This window comes from Electrophorus electricus, chromosome 7 (assembly GCF_013358815.1).
Source record: "Electrophorus electricus isolate fEleEle1 chromosome 7, fEleEle1.pri, whole genome shotgun sequence".
Lineage (NCBI taxonomy): Eukaryota > Metazoa > Chordata > Actinopteri > Gymnotiformes > Gymnotidae > Electrophorus > Electrophorus electricus.
In genome coordinates, this window is record NC_049541.1 from 24,861,449 (window position 1) to 24,878,764 (window position 17,316).

Genomic DNA, 17,316 nt, shown 5'->3' on the forward strand with positions numbered 1-17,316 from the left:
TTTTTGGGGTTTTTTTGTTGGGGGGTGGTGGTGGTGGAAGAAACCCAGTGAGCAACTTTTCCATGAAAATACACGTACAACTGCTGAGATGGTGCACTAAATAAATCATAAATAAAATGTGATGCATGTAAGGAGAAGAGCGAGTTTTATTATGGGCAGGGTCAGTCCAGGGTCAGTGAGCCGACATGGAGAGTCTGGGAATCCACCATCAACCAAATGAAACAAAAGCACACAACGAGAAACAGGGAATGCAGGCTATAACAAAGAGGCTAGGAAAAACAAATGCTAGACTAAACACAAAGGCTAGGAAACACGAACAACTAGGAATTCCAAATAGGCTAAGAATCACAGAAACAGCTGTTAGACTTAATACACAGAGGCTAGAATCACACAATGAACACAAACATGATAGATGCATGGAATCACAAAAACCAGCCATCACACAGGTAACAAGGGTTTAACTTTATGAACTGGTAAGAGTTAACTAGACACAGGTTAACTAGACACAGTACTCTAGGAGGGTGGCCAATCATGACAGAATGCATCTTCTTAAACAGTTCCCAAGGCAAATATTTTATAGCTTTTAGCTTTTGCCAATTGCGGAACTGTGCGCAGATTTGTTGGTATATTAAAAGAATTTAGAGTAGCATTTTGATCAGAATCCCAAATGCCATAAGAAGACTCTCAGAACAGACCAGAAACATTGTCTCTTCTTTTTACAATGAAGGAATGTGAGGCTCAGACAATTCACATTAAGTCTTCATTACAGGATGCATTATAACAACAGGAACTGAGATCATTATTAAATGATTAAATCTCCTCCATATTTAGATCTCCTGCCTGCGGAGAATGGCGAAAAGGTGACCAGACTCTTCCTACGGGAGCTGCTGAACATTCTGCTGGCGTACATCAATAAGTCCCAGAATCGCAGCTCTAAAGTGCTGGACTTCCACTATCCACACCAGCTGAAGGAAGGCCGGGAAGGATTCAGTCTGGAGCTCCCGGATCAGCCGGAAAACCTGGAGCAGCTGCTTGTTGACTGCCGCGACACTCTGAAATACGGAGTCAAAACAGGTTAATGCGCAGTGTAATACATTTTTGTCTGTGGGAATGGGGTTAGTCCTCTTTGTTAGAGTTAGCAGAGTTAGAGTTGGTCTGACTGAACTGAGGTCTTGTCCTGACCTTCTCGTTCTTAACCACCAGGTCACCCCCGTTTCTTCAACCAGCTCTCGACCGGACTGGACATCATAGGCCTAGCAGGGGAATGGCTCACGTCGACGGCAAATACAAACATGTCAGACTTCAGTCACATTCAGGAATTTAACTGTGCTAACGAATAAGATGACATGCTTAGTGACAAAGATTCCCAAATTGTTGAACATTGCTTTTTAACACAAAAAAACTGTGTGCTGGTAGGTTCACCTATGAGGTTGCCCCAGTCTTTATCCTCATGGAAGAGGTCATTCTGAAGAAAATGCAGACCTTCATTGGTTGGTCTGAAGAGGAGGGAGATGGAATCTTCAGCCCTGGTAAGATGCTACCATCTTAGTGTTATAACATGATAAAACATGGCTTTTTCACAATACTGTATCGTAAAAATTACATATCGATCAATTTTTCTTTTTTTACAAAATAATATATTGGGGGTTTTTTTTACAGTATATTGCAAATTAGGTTAACAGATAGGCTTGAATTTTTTACTTTGGGTCTAGCAAGATTAATAATAAACAAAAAAAAAGGCCTGGAATATAAGGGGTTAACCCTGTTCAACACCTGTAAACGAGTACTGGCTCCAGGTTTACATTCTGCCGTCTAATAACTAATAGCTTTCAAATTACTTTATGTTGAATGATTTATAATATGTCTAGGTGCTGTATACTATGCCTTAATATTAATACACACATAATCAAAATGAAGTCTTAATATCTTTCCGCATTTACTATTCTAAGCTTGTGGCTTTTATAACAAGCAAACAGATTCAAGAACGTTTTAGTGAAACTTTTTCTAGCGTTTAACTGTACGTTTACAGAGTTTTATGTTTATTGGATCTTTCACAATTACGATATGCTGGGGGATGTTTTCCCATATGCTTGACAGCAATATGTTTGAATTCACGACTAACCTTTGTTCAGGAGGCACGATGTCGAACCTGTACAGCGTGCTGCTGGCCCGGTATCACTTCTTCCCGCACGTGAAAACGGAAGGGATGCACGCGCTCCCGCGCCTCGCGCTGTTCACCTCTGCACACGTAAGCGCGCGCTCGGTCTCGCGCGTCATTTCACCGTGACGGATCCGAACTGTAATCGTTAACAACGGTTTAATCAAACATAAATGGTGATATCTGACCTCTTTTTAATGACTCTATTTAGAGCCATTATTCGATCAAGAAGTCCGCAGTCACCCTCGGAATCGGCTCCGAAAACGTCTTTTTGGTTAAATGCGATGAAAGGTGAGAATTGCGACAGTGGCATTCGATGTTTGGGGGTTTGGCGCATAAAGCGCTAATAACAAACTGTCCGTTTCTTTTAACTAGGGGCAAGATGATTCCAGCAGAACTGGAGTACAGCATCCAAACAGCCAAGGGCAAGGTGAGGCGAAGTAGCGGACGCATAAATCCCACACCACCACCATACATCCACAGACCAACGCAGCCACTTCTTACGGACCACTTAAGCACTAGGACTCCTCCCAAGTATCTAGGTCCCACCAATTCTAGTATATAGCTAACCATAAGTATTACGCTACATCAGAGTAAAGTGAGTGTATTGTTACATTTACATCCTAGTATATTAGAAACACACAACGAGTTGCATGTACTCACTGTCCACTTTATAAGGAAGGGTGAAACTTTGTTTTTTAGAGCTGCATTAAGACTGCAGCTAATCAGTTGCCACGATGAGCCACCCAGTTCATTGCTGGTCATTTTCTGACTACAAAACCACGGCTGAACGAATGTCATTTGGATGGCGGGTCGATCGCAACACAGTGGCGGTGTTTTGACGTGGTAGTGGCATTATAGTGGGTGTTGCGCATATGACTGTATCAGGCACAGAGTTGCTGAAATTTTCCACGTGTTAGTGTAGCTGCTGCGTTTGTGAGCAGGCCACGTGTAGGGTTGGAGGGTGGTGAACATAAAAACTGGCTCGTAAGATTACTGTCAATATATGGTATTTGATATAAATATTGCTAGCTGAAGAACCCTGTTTTGTCCCCACAGGGTTTGTTTCCGTTCTATGTGAACACCACAGCAGGAACCACAGTTTATGGAGCCTTCGACCCTATCAGTGACATTGCGGACATCTGTGAAAACCATGGCCTGTGGCTCCATGTTGATGTAGAGTATAGACTCTTTCTAGATCATTCTCAGAACGTGCCGAGAAAAATATAGAGCGTGGAGGCCATTTTAAGCTGTTTGTCAACATCTTGCAGGGTGCCTGGGGGGGCGGTTTGCTCTTGTCTGAGAGACATCGGACGAAACTCAGAGGCATTGAGAGGTAACCGCATTATTGACATAGTTTTGAGGAATCCATATGAGATGCTACACTAAAAATGAAATATGACAAATATCAGAACCATTCACAGCTCTCACATTAACTATTGCTGTTAACTGTTCATAACCTCCTTGTGTACCTGAATGTGAGAATTTTCTATACTGAGATTTTGCTGTAACTACTGTTAATGGTATAATGGTCTGAAATCATAGCAGTTTCTTATAATTCTTCCTCTTGATGCCCAGAACAGTTCATTCTTTTATTGGACATAACATTTCAAGTGACAGAATGAACAAGAATGATCTGACATGCACAAAAGGAAAAACCCCAGTCCAGAGTTCCTGGGGCAGCTCGCATTTTTGCTCCACTCCAAGCTCAAAAACACTTCTGAAGTAGCATTTTTGTATCAGGATAAATCCTGATGTGTCATGAATTACAAGTTCCCAAGTCGACTGAAAACCATTAGAAAAATGGTAATATTTTTAATAATGAATGGAGTGTAATAATGAGATCTCTATCATTATGCAGATGGTATGGTCATACTAATTGGTGCCCACTAACTTTCAGTCATTTTAGCACTGGTAGCCTTTTTGGAGCATTTCCCTGCAATTGAAACCACTTTATCTCCCTCACCATGCCAGGGCTTCCTCTGTTACCTGGAACCCACACAAGATGATGTGTGTCCCACTGCAGTGCTCTGCCATTCTAGTGAGAAAGAAGGTTCGTCCAATCACTGCCACTCCAGATAGGCGGGGGGAGCATGCATGCAGAACACACCCTTTACCTGGCTTTGTGTGTGTGTGTGTGTGTGTGTGTGTGTCACCACCAGGGCCTGCTGCAAAAGTGCAACCAGCTGAGTGCCGAGTACCTTTTCCAAATGGATAAGCACTATGACACGTCCTACGATACCGGAGACAAGACCATTCAGTGTGGGAGGCACGTGGACGTGTTCAAGCTGTGGCTCATGTGGAAAGCCAAGGTAGTGCACAGCACCCACCCCAGTACAAAACCCAGTGCAGCATATGGCAACATACTGCAACACATTGCAACATGTTGTCAGTATGTTCCATAACTGAAACTGAACATATTGCAACATGGTGTATTTCCAGCATATTCCATTCCTGTCCATTCACTTCCTTGAATTCGCATGGCCAAACGAAGGTCCTTGTAGTCCAAACATGGTACCCAAACAAAGTCCCTCTAATGGCATCGTGTTAGGAGCACCTCTGAATTTGGTGGCACCGAGCTTAAAGGGCACTGCCTGTTATCAGTGGCCATGCTGCCATCGGTGCGTCTCTCGTGCGCGCCGGCATGAGCTGGCCTGCCAGCTGCAGGGATTCCCAGCTGGGGGGCTTCATTTGAAAATGGGGAGAGGGAGCAGAATCGCACCTTGAGACGGGTTTGACGGCAGGCTTGTGTTTTCAAGGCTCACTCTCCCATGAGCTGTGCTGCACGCACACACACACACACAAACAAACACACAACATTCTGTGCTGTTAAGAGCTTTGAGTGCATAGCATGCTGGTAGCAGTGTTTCCCATTCAGCGCCCCAGTAATGTATTACACAAAGGAAAGACTGCTTTTCATGTTGATACATAAGGTGTATTATAGGGCATGCAGTGCGACTGCTTCAAAGAAAGATTGCATCTCGGCATGTAACAAAGAATTGATTGAAATAAGCACAGAGGAACACAGAGAGATGTCTTGGTGATAAATATTGAGCGCCATCTGAATGAACACTGGAGCATTACAGTGATGTAGAGAGAGGGAGCGTGATTGCCTTAAACTACACCCTACATGTAACAATTCCAAGAAACACAAATCTAAGCACAGCAGGAGACAGCCAACAAGCATGTTTACCATCAGAGAGTCGTGCTGATGGTAAATATTGACCCATGGAAATGAACGGTTTCCAGGGCTTGGAGGGTTTCAAAGCGCAGATAGACCACTGCCTGGAAAATGCGGAGTACCTTCACTGCAAGCTGCAGAACAGGAAGGACTTTCAACTGGTCTTCCAGAGCAAAGTGAGTGCACCGCACTGACATTACATGCAAACATATGTCGAAGTGGGCTCGCGAACTCCTGGCCCCGTGTTCATCTGGTTTTCTATTGTGCTAATGCTAACCACGCTACATCTGTCATGTCACCCCAGCCGGAACACAGTAACGTCTGCTTCTGGTACCTTCCAAGCTATGTGAGGAGCATGCCTCCTGGTACAGAGAGAAACAGAGAGCTTCATTTGGTGAGGACAAAAAAATATTTTGTAAAAGTGGTCCAGTGGTCAGAAACTAACTATTGGTAAATGGGGCAGAGGGTTGCAAATGAATTGGGCAAGCCATCAGATGGGTTATAGTCTGTAACTTAAATAGTATACCTTAATATAAATAAGCATATACGAAGTACATCAGTATTATAGTGCCCTAAATATTACATACTTTATCAACAACATGATATACAGATGTCCCTTGCATATGACTTATAATTAAGCATATTTGATCATTGATTTACAGTGAAGTGTTATAATACATCACAGTAAATCCTTAAGCGGTAATGCACCTAACCTTCCTCATCAAGGCCTACAGTGGCGTTAGAGCCACAACTGTCCTCCGACGACTAAAAGGCAGCGTCCATGTTTCTAAGGTCGCCCCAAAAATCAAGGCGAAGATGATGGAGTCTGGAGCGACTATGGTCGGCTACCAGCCTCTCGGCGACAAAGTGAACTTCTTCCGCTGCGTATTCTCCAACCCTGCCACGCAGAAGGCGGACGTGGACTTCCTAGTAGACGAGATCGCTCGCCTGGGAAGCAACCTGTCGCACTTGAAATACGAGCCTAACCAGGGTGTATAGTTGAAGACTTTTCGGTTGTATCCTGGGGTGGACTCTTTCCTATGTGTTGCAGTTTGTTGATCTTTCTTGTTCAGAATTATTTCCTGAATGATTCATGAACAGACAGACTTGACAGTTTATGAGTTTTACTTGTGAAAATGGAAATCTGTTTTCAGAACTTCTAGGTTTTACAAATCCATATCTTGGTACAGCTGTGGGTTTTGTTCCATTGTGTGTGTGTGTATGTATGTGTGTGTGTGTGTGTGTGTGTGTAATATATATATATATATATATATATATATATATATATATATATATATATATATATATATATATATATATATATAGTTTCTGTTTACTCATTGTTAAACACATACATTCATGTAAATATTTAAATTAGGAAAAATTTGAAATTAAAGTTCTTTTAGCAAGGGTTCTTCATGTTACTTCATGTTCTTCATTGAGTAAATAAATTGAAGAAGAATTTTTAAAAATCTAATTACTGAGTAATTTGTCAGAAAACAACTGTACTGTTAGGTGTCACCATTTAAGAGGAATTAGATTTTTAAAGTAAAGCAACAATAGAAGCTTCTGGCAGTTTTTAGTGCTGAAGAAACAGATCTTAGACCAAAGAAAGTACAAAAGTACACCTCCTAACCTTTCGTGACACATTAGCACACCTTGATCTTTCCTAATACACCCAGACGAATGAAGTTGACAAGGGTCCATTATGAACATTCTTGATGGGAACCCGTGGAGAGGGGTTTTCGTCCCGCCATCTGCCGGTAAAAGGGGGAAATAGCAACGCAAGCACTGAACGATTACACAGCTCATTTTTATTCTCAGTTCCAAATATAGGAAAAGGAATAAATCCATCAAACTGGCAAATTTCATATTCATGCAGTTCATATTCATCTTGTTAGTTGATCAGTGATTGGTATTTTTCTGTTCCGTGTTACTAATTCAAATAACACCTGGAATGCAGGTACATTTTGCATATTACTGGGTCTTTCCACTGATTACCAGTGAAACATATGCATGAATTATTCACAAACTGCCATGGTTATTAGCTTGCCTAAAGGCTGGCTGAGTCTTCTGCTAAGATCTGCGTGCGTGTGTGTGTGTGTGTGTGTGTGTGTGTGTGTGTGTGTGTGTGTGTGTGTGTGTGTGTGTGTGTGTGTGTGTGTGTGTACATATGCGGAAGTCAGAGGTGTCAGCCAACACGCTTTAATAACGAAATGTCAACGTGTGCACAAGAGTTCATCCAGAGCGTGAGAACGAGCACCAAAGAAGAAAGTTCCCCGGTAGTATGTATGTCATTCCCCCTATAGAATGAATCGCAGAAGAAGAATACTGGAAAAATAATAGTTTATTTAGCTTTTGCACTTTAACTGAACATCACATGGATGCAGTTATTTTTAAAAAGCCATAACGCATCGTATTCGTGAACTGATAAATCAAAGGCGTACATCAGCCTTTGAATGTAAATTTAATAAAGCTTAAATACAAAACGTTACGTGCATTCAGTTCTATTTCGCCTACATTATGTACATTTTAAATATAATATACTTAATGTATTGTTCACGTGGAATTTCCTTAAGCAGCCGGTACTTACAGATTGCATATGTTGATCATGTACTTGCATGGGTTGGTCAGCAGGGGGAACCGTTGGCAAACTGTTGCAAAGGTTCGTCTCCGTAAATACTAGTTTGTAATTTAACAGGCCATCTGTTGGCTATCTTAAGATGCCATTTAAACAGACCTGAAGAAAGCTTAAAAGCACGAATAATATGCTGACGCAGAGACACTGAGAAAGTCAACTCGTTGTAATTTAACAAGGGTTTAACAAGCTGTAGGCTTCTGGAGACGTTTGCCCACTGTGCTTCTATCTGATAGTGTAATATACGTTGCAGCATCTGAGCCAAAGATAGAGATTTTTGGAACTCATGGGATATAGGCTGGCTTCGACCATAAAAGTATCTCAAAAGTATGCAGTTTCTAGGCCAGCAATTTTTACAACACTTAGCTGCTTAAATGTAGGCGACTTAATGCAGTGCAGAGTTCCCATCTTTATATTCCACAGCTAACACACCTTGAGGGCTTTTACACCTAGCAAATGCACAAGGAGTGCACTGTTAGGATTCAGCGTTAATGCCCAGCCGTGCCATGTGCCGTCTTTGTCTCGCATCCAGTGGGAGGTGACATCTTTTTTTAAGTTCACATTAAACGTCAAAAACCATACGTAACTCATGAATCATTCGTGCTCTGCAGCATGGCATTGTTTTGTGTGCTGTGTTAATGGTCTGTTTAGGCAGCCTTCCTATAGGTGATTTAGCAACGCTAGAGTCAAAAAAAAAAAAGACACGTGCAAGTGCACGGAGACAGCCCCATCAATCACTCGCGCTGCCTGGCACTCCACCACCCCGAATTCTGCAAACGTGTGCGCTTTACGCGTACGTGGAAGGCACCTGCAGATAAATGAAGCGTGGTGGCACTGCGTTTTGATGGACGGTACACTGTTTCAGACTAGATACACACTCTGGTTGGGAATATGTACACACACTGTTCTGGATTCTCCAGTCAGGGCGAGGACACTGTTGTTCTGTCACTATAATGCAATAAGTGGGCTGTCGTTGTCCACTACTGTTTATGACCAGGAGAGACAACAAAGGACACATTTGATTACTGAGGTTTTTATTTTTCTATGCTGTCTTTTCTCTTGATGTAAATGTAGGATTAGTGACCTTGAGATTTCCCTTTGACATTGGGACCTTTGACCATTGTGCCTTGACATGCCCATGATAGAAATATGAGCAAGCAGATACTGTGTTCTTTAATTTATCTACTCAGACCCTCGAGAAATTGCAACATCTACATTGTTGTGTATAATGCTAATTAATGTGTTACATTAATATTACTTTTCCATTTATCAGGACCATGGTTTTGGAAATGAAGTCCCATCCATTGAGTTTACATCGACTTGAAGTCATTTCAAAATATCTCGCTGTACATTACAACATAAAATCCAAGCAGCAGGTTATACATCATGCTGTTATGTAGAATCTCACTCTAGAAGGAACAATTTGCGAATGAAATTTTCTTTAAGAAACACTTAAAGGAAACATCAATCATTGTGTGAGGGGAGAGGAGTTTGTGATGGAGATCACTACGGACAGCTCCCACTGCCAGTGGTGGAAGTGCTGGTGGGGTTGGAGTAGCTGTGCTCGGTGCGTGCTAAGGAGAATGCTGGTCCTTACTGACAAGCACTGAAAGCTGCTTTTGTAAAACTATGAAATTGTTTTCTCATAATTAATTACAAACAGTATTATAAAGAACATCCAGACTATGAACTAGCATACTCCCCTCTGGTCAGGACTATGTTGTGCAATTTGTTTGCTATCTGCAACAAGTAGAATAACCATGGAAACGAATTAATGTCTTCAACGGGGAAGTGGCTAGCCATAAAAGATAACAGCACTGGTTTATTTTCAAACCCTAGTGTTCTTGTATGAGTATGTAAACCTTCCAGTTATGGTATAATGGTATGGGGTAAAGGGAGTTCAGGGAGTTCCGGGGTTAAAGTAGGGGGCAGGTCTGTACTGTACAGGCAAGTCTAATGTGCTTAAAATCACATTTTCTAGCTCACGATTGTGCCCCACTTGGGACGAATCAGACATGTTGGAGCAGGAAAAACACATCAGTGATCAACCCCTCGGTTACAGGAGTGCAGATACTGCCTGATCGTACTGTTTCTGTGTACTAGCCTCCATGCTTCTCAATGCTAAGGTGAGCAGAGCGCCGACTTCGATCAGGTGTCATAACGGCGTGTGGGCAGCATCTTTCATAAAGCCTCAGATGGCTACACCCCCCCCCTCACCCCGCCGAGCCGTCCCGCTGGGCCCAAAACAAAGCCTCAGCCTCACCTTTCAGCTGGGGCGGCCGTGGCCAAGAGCATGTTGGCGGGGTGCCAAGAGTCTTCCTGAAATGTTACAAGCAAGCACGTAGGCCTCAGCAAAGAGAAATTGTATGTAGGCAACACTTTTACCACACTCTGTCTGTGTATGTCTGTGTGTGCATGTGTGTGTGAGACGTTGTATCAATGAGCAGGCCCTGGAGTGCTGAGGGAAAACCCAGAAGAGTCTAGATTAATTAAACTGAGCTCAACACAAAGCAGTGAACAATTCAACGAATTGTCATCAGGCTAGGCAGTTCAAATGCTATTGCATATTTAGAATTTATACTGACTTCATATCCAATTGATACCATGAAATATTAAATGTGGTTTGTTTTTATTTGTTTGTTTGTGTTTGACAAATAAGTACTAAACTTCAAATAAATATCCAAATGTACTTGACTCTTCATTGACTGAATTTTTAACAAGTCTTGCAAAACTGTAATGATTACTCACTGATGACAACAGATTAATCTAACCAACATTAGCCCAGAGGAAGGAGCAGGAGAGTCACCACACCCAGGTCAGATAAGCGACCAGTAATTACTCAGACATGTGCATAACTATATCAGCACAGCGACAGCGAGGTTGTTATGGGAATGACAGTAAGGTGTAGAACTTTACGGGAGTGAACTTGAGTCCATGTGGTTTACCTTCTCTTTTTTTTGGATGTAAAGTTTCCGTCCCTGTCATACTGCAGGATCCTAATGCCTATAAATGCATGGGTTGCTGGTTATATTAGGCTCGTTCAAGATCCAGTGACATCAGCACATCGCCGCTGTAAAACAATGGAACAGTTTGCCGTCGTTCTGCTCTTGGCCGAGATTCTTGTACACAAGTCGCTACAGGTTAATCGCATTTTCAGAGTCCAGTGTTATTTTGGAGTGGCGCATTTCTGCAATTTTGTGGTTTGACAACAGGGTACATCAACATGACTCATATTACTTACTGCACAATAAGTAGACGCATGCTGACTGTTGCTGAATACTCTACTTAACAGAAAATATTGAGTGAACGTTCTTTTGACACTGCAGATCGCTGCAGGATTGCATAGATTAATCCGCTGTCTAGCATTTGTCAAGAACTGTAATTGACACCCATTGCTATAGTCGACATTAGAAATGGTCTAACATATAAGGAAGTCATCTACATATCAGCAATTTTCTGCTTATCCACCAGCATCAGGGTTAAATGGATGAACCCAGCTTCATCTCTCATCCACAAGAAATGATGCTGAATCGCTTGGAAACGCAAGACATGTTATGCAGAACGATGCCCAGCAGGAAGATCAGGATGATAGCCACCAGCAACACGGTGCAGAAGCTCGTCCAGGCTGAACTTTTCAGCGGCCCCTCTTCCTCATCATCTTCGTTCTCCTCCTCTCCCAGGGTCTGGGCCTTGAAGTCGAAGCGGCAGGTGGCCTCACTGGGCAGCGCGGTTCGCTCCGTGTCCCCTGGCAGAGGTAGCAAGTGGCAGCTGCTGTCGGGCAGCCGTATGAAGACGGGCGTGTGCCTGGAGATGAGCGGCGTGACAGAGATGACGGAGAGCGCATCGGGATCGTCTGGGAGCTGGGCGATGGAGAGGCCGGCAGGGAGATTTGTGACGCAGCGACACCATGGGCAGCGGATCTCCCTGTGATCCCGCCACAGCTGGCCCAGGCACACTGAGCAGCATGTGTGCAAGCACTGGAGCAGCTTGGGACGTCTTCCAGTGCTGTAGGGGTTAAAGCAGATCTGACACTCCTGCCTGGATTCCAGGGACAGTGTCTCCATCATAGTCCACTGCTGCTGTCGTCCTTCAGGAAACTCAGACGTCATGAAGCCGTCGTGATCTTTTACATTGAGGACGCGGAAAGACACTGAACTGCTCACTGTCAATGGTCAACGGGGTCTACTCTCCCAGTCTCTCTGCACACTGCTGTAGCTTGACAGTCTGTCCGACTTTTAATCCATATCTTGCTGTATCTGTATAAATCAAGCAGAGGTAAATTTGCATCATGGCAGACTATTTAATCCAATCTAAATCTCACAGCCCGTGCAGGCTGTGGGTCCCATGCTCAAATGTGGGTTTTTAAATCTCAGGCATACAGTGGCAGCAAGAACGTTTATCGTGTGTTGGCAGGAAAGTCAGGCGTGGCCCGTTGTGTGCCCAACCCTCAGGCGCCAACCTTGGGGACAGGAAAACTCATCAGAGAGGATTTAAGCTGCTTAAACCAGCACAGGGAGCACGTGACGGCCACCGAAGCCCAAGCTAGACAGCAAAAGGAGCTGGTGCTGCGTTTAACAAAAATGAAAGCGCCCTTTGAGCCAGCCGGTCACGTCTCATTAACACGCCAAGGGCCTTGGTGTCAGTGCAGGCAAACAGCATTCTTAGATGACACTGGAAGAGCAGGGTGAAACACTCATGGTTTTTTTTGGGGGGGGGGGGGGGGGGGGGGGGGGGGTAAATGCATGCGTCTACATGTGATGATGTCAAAATGAGTTAAATATAAGTCAAGGACAAAAAGTGGACAGAAGTGACAATTGTTTTTGACTTCAACAGCAATGGAAAAAAATCTCTCAGATGCAAAATAGATGAAAGAAATCAAACTTGTCTGACCAACACAAAAACCTTTATGGAGAACGCTCCTTATCATGGGTCCAGCAAGGCAGCACATCTGAGGAGAACATGGAAGAAGCTTAGCAAACAGAAAACTCCATCTGGGTGAGGAGTTGAAAAGCATTCCCCATTTCATGATGAAAGCATTCATAAATATGATGCAAGTATCCGGAAAGGGCAGGATATGAACAGAATAAGCATACTACTACCTGACATCTTTTCCATGTCTTTATGTCTTTTCCATGAAGAGTCGTAAAAACACACTTAAAGGGGTTTATAATACAAATATGCTAAGGTCGTTAGCATGGGATGACAGCTAATGAGGGCTAATTACAGTTAACTCTAACTAGCATTGATAAAACTAATGTATTATTAGCATTTTGAGGGCTTTACTACCACAAAAGAATACATAGCTTTACCCAACAGAGACTATGTGCTTGGTCAAAAGGAAAACGACCCAACGTGACAGGGGAAAGAAACCTTAACATAAGGGGTCCTGAACGGGAACCTTCTGACAGGCACCAGACAGTGGGATTTGCCACAGAAATTTGAAAGTATTTGGTTTTTCTATGAATGTTCTGAAATAGTTCTAAAACACATTTGGTACAGAAATAAAACACCACACAGTGTCAGAATGCACATCGCCAGTGTGGACTATGGCCTCACTTCTGCAGGTGAACCTGGTTAAAGCTTGTTTCACAACTTATCTGAGGGCATACGTTGCCTTGAGCTACAACACAGCCATTGTGTAGTTAATTTCTTACTTTAATGCTTGTCAAGAAAGGACAATTATTTATGCGAAATGAAGTCAAGTGACGCAAGTGTCAGTCAGCATGACTGATGTTAACAGTCTCCTCAAGTGGTTATGTGATCAACTGGTAGAAAATGACATGTTTCCATCTTCCCAGACTGCTGTAGAGTGAATGTAATGTACCGTCCATTCAGTATAATAATATGCTCAAGTACCCGTGACATAATACAAGATGAAAGACTTGTTTTGTTAACAACATGGTTAATAAATTGGTTTCTTCTCTTGAGGGACAGAACCATCTGAGTAGCTCTTCATCAACAATTATTCCACTCCCGTCCCCTGAGAGAAAAGTAATTAATAATGTAATTAAACCTTTGATTGTCTCATAAATGGAGAGATTCCCCTGCGGGGTCTGGTGGTTATTAGACGCACATTGTCTAAGAAAGCGGAAATTTTCCACTTCTCACCGAGTTCTTCCATTCTGAACGTCGCAGAACAAGCACCACAAAATCTCGAAGACAAAAAGCACACACGCGCTTTGACGAAAGCCATCTAAAGCAAATGAGACGTACCGTGTTTACGTTTACATTTCATTCAGATCGCCTTTTTTTACGACACGGGTCATCGAGTCTAATTTTATGAAGCATTGGGAGTGCCTTTTCTGGTGATTTAGAAAGTACTTACATTCTGATCACAGAACAGCACCTCTTGGTCACTGATACTATACCCAAAAGGGGGAAAACAACACGTCTGTTCAGAGTTCAGTGGGTGGTCTTACTAAATTATTCTAAATCAAGGTGTTACCTTAACAAAATGCCCTTGGAGATACCACATTTCTACCCACATCAATTGCTCATTTTATGCTGAGTAAGGCTGCCATGGTTTAAACGCAATTGCCTGCTGTCTTTCCTCACCCAAGGCCCGTCAGGGCAGACTGCCCCAGCAACACTTCAGAGCAGTTCCCATTATGCAAATTTCTGTTACCCCTCCAATCTCAAAGCAGCGCAAACATCAGACGCGTGGTTAATGAAACGCATTCACCGTGGAATTACTCTATTAATTGACTCTTAAAATGCATAACTGGCGTCACGTTGCCATATCGAGCCTTGTTTAAATAACAGAGCACTTGGTAATTTGCATGGGTTTTCGGGGGGGGGGGGGGGGGGGCAAGCATTCTACTGTAGCAAACGTTATTCTTCATCCTAATAGAAGTGGGACGGTAGAAGGCAAAACTGCCAGCGGGCTATCAGCTATGTGCCCATCAGTCGTACAGATGAACCCGCAGCAAGGCATTAGTCAACAGCAGTTGAGAAGAGAGGAGCGAAATGCATGGGGGGGGGGGCGTCGCGGAGCACGCGCGAATTCGCGTGGACCGGGCGAACTGGGGACAATGCTCACGCATGTTCCTGTTGACGCGGGTGCTTCGTTCTCCAAGAAGGCCTACACGGATTGGGATTGGGAACGGAGCCCATATTTCTCCTGCGTGTTTGGGGAAACGGACGCTGGAAACATCAATAACCGGCGGACGGTTACGCCGCAGCAATGTTAAAGGAGACTCAGGGGCGAAGACACGGAACTGTTTTCCATATCACAGAGCTCGGCGAGAATGACAGAAGAACGCGGACAACTCAGTCGGCATGAGCATAAATCAAGATTTCTAAACAAAGAAACGACAAGCCTCATCACACACACGTTGAGACAAGGGGGGGGGGGGGGGACAAAAAGCAGTTGTCATCAAGTGCTTATCATTGATCGAGGTTTTGTCAAAGTCAGTAAGCATCCCACGTGTCTCCGTGTTTGCCCCACAGCGTCATGGGCAGTACAGTCAACAATAAAGAAAGGATCCGATCAGGCAGGGGACACAGTGCAGATTCCATCAATCAGCATGTGATCATTTGAGATAATGCGAGTTAATTTCGGAGGAATTTACGAATCCAAGGACACAGCCACAGGATTTTAAGGCAGTACTGATAGAACACTTGAACTGAAGTAGTTTTGGGACCGGGGATAAAACGAAAGCACGCTTTAGAAGGTTTTTAGCCAGGAGACATGCATTTTCCTATCAACATGAAGGCATTTCCCGGTCAGCCCGTTGGTCAGGATGTTACACACCACGCTGTCATATTGTTTCTCTAAACAGCCCGCATGTAACAAAATAAATAATTAAAATAAGTTATTCACTCCAATCTGGACTGACAGTACAAAGTCCTGCTCTGCAATAAAACCGTTCGAACTGAACAATAACCTTGTAACATCAACTTTCTCTTTGACGGATTTGTAATCTGGAGTGTTCGGGGTGTGTTTGGTGCAAGTCTACAGCGCATATGCGCACTCTGAATCAGATTAAAAACTACATTCACCGTTTGCTTTTCCTGTTAAAAGAAAGATGTGGTCCCTTACTCAACTGTAAGACCGCTAAAAAAAACACTAGACCTGCACTCTATTTTTCTCCATGTTTTAAAGTGTATTTAAAGCAACAACAATAAAGTTCTTCAATTAAATACCTCTCAGCATGCGCCATGATTAAGCATAGGCTATTGTTTCCATTGTGCTTATGTAACTGGAAAGAAGATAGGAAGTAATAGTTGTTTACAAGGTAGTGGAACACAAAGAGCACAAACAGCCGTTTCTGCAACGTAAACGACCGTAACCACGTATTTCGTATTAGGCAGTGGCTATTGCCCTGATGCATTAGTGGTGGGAAAAAATGAAATAAAACTATTAAATAGGCGTAAAAGTTACTGAACGTATTGCAGAACAGAATAAGCAGAAGGTTTCTGGAAGTGTTCCCTTCTAAGTGTCGACTTACCTCGCTTCAGACAGGGATGTCGTGCGCCACGATAATGTTGGATTCCACGCTTTAAGAGAGCAGGTCGTTTCTCGCATTCTTGCAACCCGCGATAGTGTTTTGACAGTTCTGCAGGCGTTCCGAGCTCCACACCCTCCGCGACTTAACCAATGACCAATAGCCGTAACCAATAGACATACCAAATGTCTATTTAACACCCGGGCCAATAGAAACGCTCCAACCTGCCTCGACGCCCATAGACACGAGGCGCTTGCAGGAAGGAGCAAAATCTTGCACGCGCGACGTGAGTGGAACATCTGTAGCTGTTTATCGTAATTGTGCCAGTGTGGGGCAACTTGGAAACATTGAAATGACGTAGACACCTCTTCTGAGGAACATTTCTGCACAGCCTGGTGTTGCATTTGTCTAGGTTATGTCACGCTGACATTTAGTTGACCTGATATAGGCCTAAACCAAAAGTTATTTTAGCAATTGTATATTTAACTTCTTGGCCCTTGCCAGGTCTGTTGTATATAGTCAGCCTGTAGCCATCTTTGCAAACATTCTGAAATAGCTAAATTTGTGCTGCACTAAATCAACTCCCCAGCCTTTTATTTTAGCCCAGTTGATAACCACATTTATTTTCAATCAAGATATCCAGCTCTGTAAGAGCTGTCTTGAAGCAAAATTTGTGATTATATTTAGACAAACGAGTACAACATAGACTGTAGGTGTCAAAGCTGCCATTCAAAGTATGACACCCCATACTGCGTTGTTGAAACATGACACCGTGACAGCCAGTCATAGGTGTTTAGTATTTTGGGTGCGGTTTTTCAGGCAACTTGCATCGTTTACACCTTCTATTTGATGCTTTTTGGCTTAAGGAAACAGTTTTGTGGGATGACGTTTC

The 17,316-nt window shown here is 43.3% G+C and overlaps 2 protein-coding genes across 2 annotated transcripts; one reads left to right on the forward strand and one right to left on the reverse strand.

Moving 5' to 3' along the window:
* The first annotated feature begins 256 nt into the window (after positions 1-256).
* On the forward strand, positions 257-6,577 carry gad3 (glutamate decarboxylase 3). The gene is made up of 13 exons (XM_035528342.1): positions 257-1,074; positions 1,204-1,294; positions 1,417-1,529; positions 2,133-2,248; positions 2,370-2,449; positions 2,534-2,588; positions 3,218-3,334; positions 3,430-3,494; positions 4,133-4,211; positions 4,321-4,470; positions 5,408-5,515; positions 5,644-5,733; positions 6,132-6,577. Exons 1-13 carry the CDS (start codon positions 807-809, stop codon positions 6,336-6,338), a joined length of 1,539 nt encoding a protein of 512 aa, XP_035384235.1. The 5' UTR covers positions 257-806; the 3' UTR covers positions 6,339-6,577.
* Positions 6,578-10,589: 4,012 nt separating this feature from the next.
* rnf152 (ring finger protein 152) lies at positions 10,590-16,546 on the reverse strand. Its single transcript, XM_027001214.2, has 2 exons — positions 16,428-16,546; positions 10,590-12,233 (listed from the first exon to the last, which is right to left on the reverse strand). Exon 2 carries the CDS (start codon positions 12,084-12,086, stop codon positions 11,484-11,486), a length of 603 nt encoding a protein of 200 aa, XP_026857015.2. The 5' UTR covers positions 12,087-12,233; positions 16,428-16,546; the 3' UTR covers positions 10,590-11,483.
* Positions 16,547-17,316: the final 770 nt, after the last annotated feature.

Excerpts from the sequence above, each read along its gene's own strand:
- gad3 (XM_035528342.1), top strand. The coding sequence starts at position 807 with ATGATTAAATCTCCTCCATATTTAGATCTCCTGCCTGCGGAGAATGGC. Across the intron at positions 2,450-2,533 it reads TTGGTTAAATGCGATGAAAG|GGGCAAGATGATTCCAGCAG; the intron begins GTGAGAATTGCG and ends TCTTTTAACTAG. Across the intron at positions 3,495-4,132 it reads AAACTCAGAGGCATTGAGAG|GGCTTCCTCTGTTACCTGGA; the intron begins GTAACCGCATTA and ends TCACCATGCCAG.
- rnf152 (XM_027001214.2), bottom strand. The coding sequence starts at position 12,086 with ATGACGTCTGAGTTTCCTGAAGGACGACAGCAGCAGTGGACTATGATG.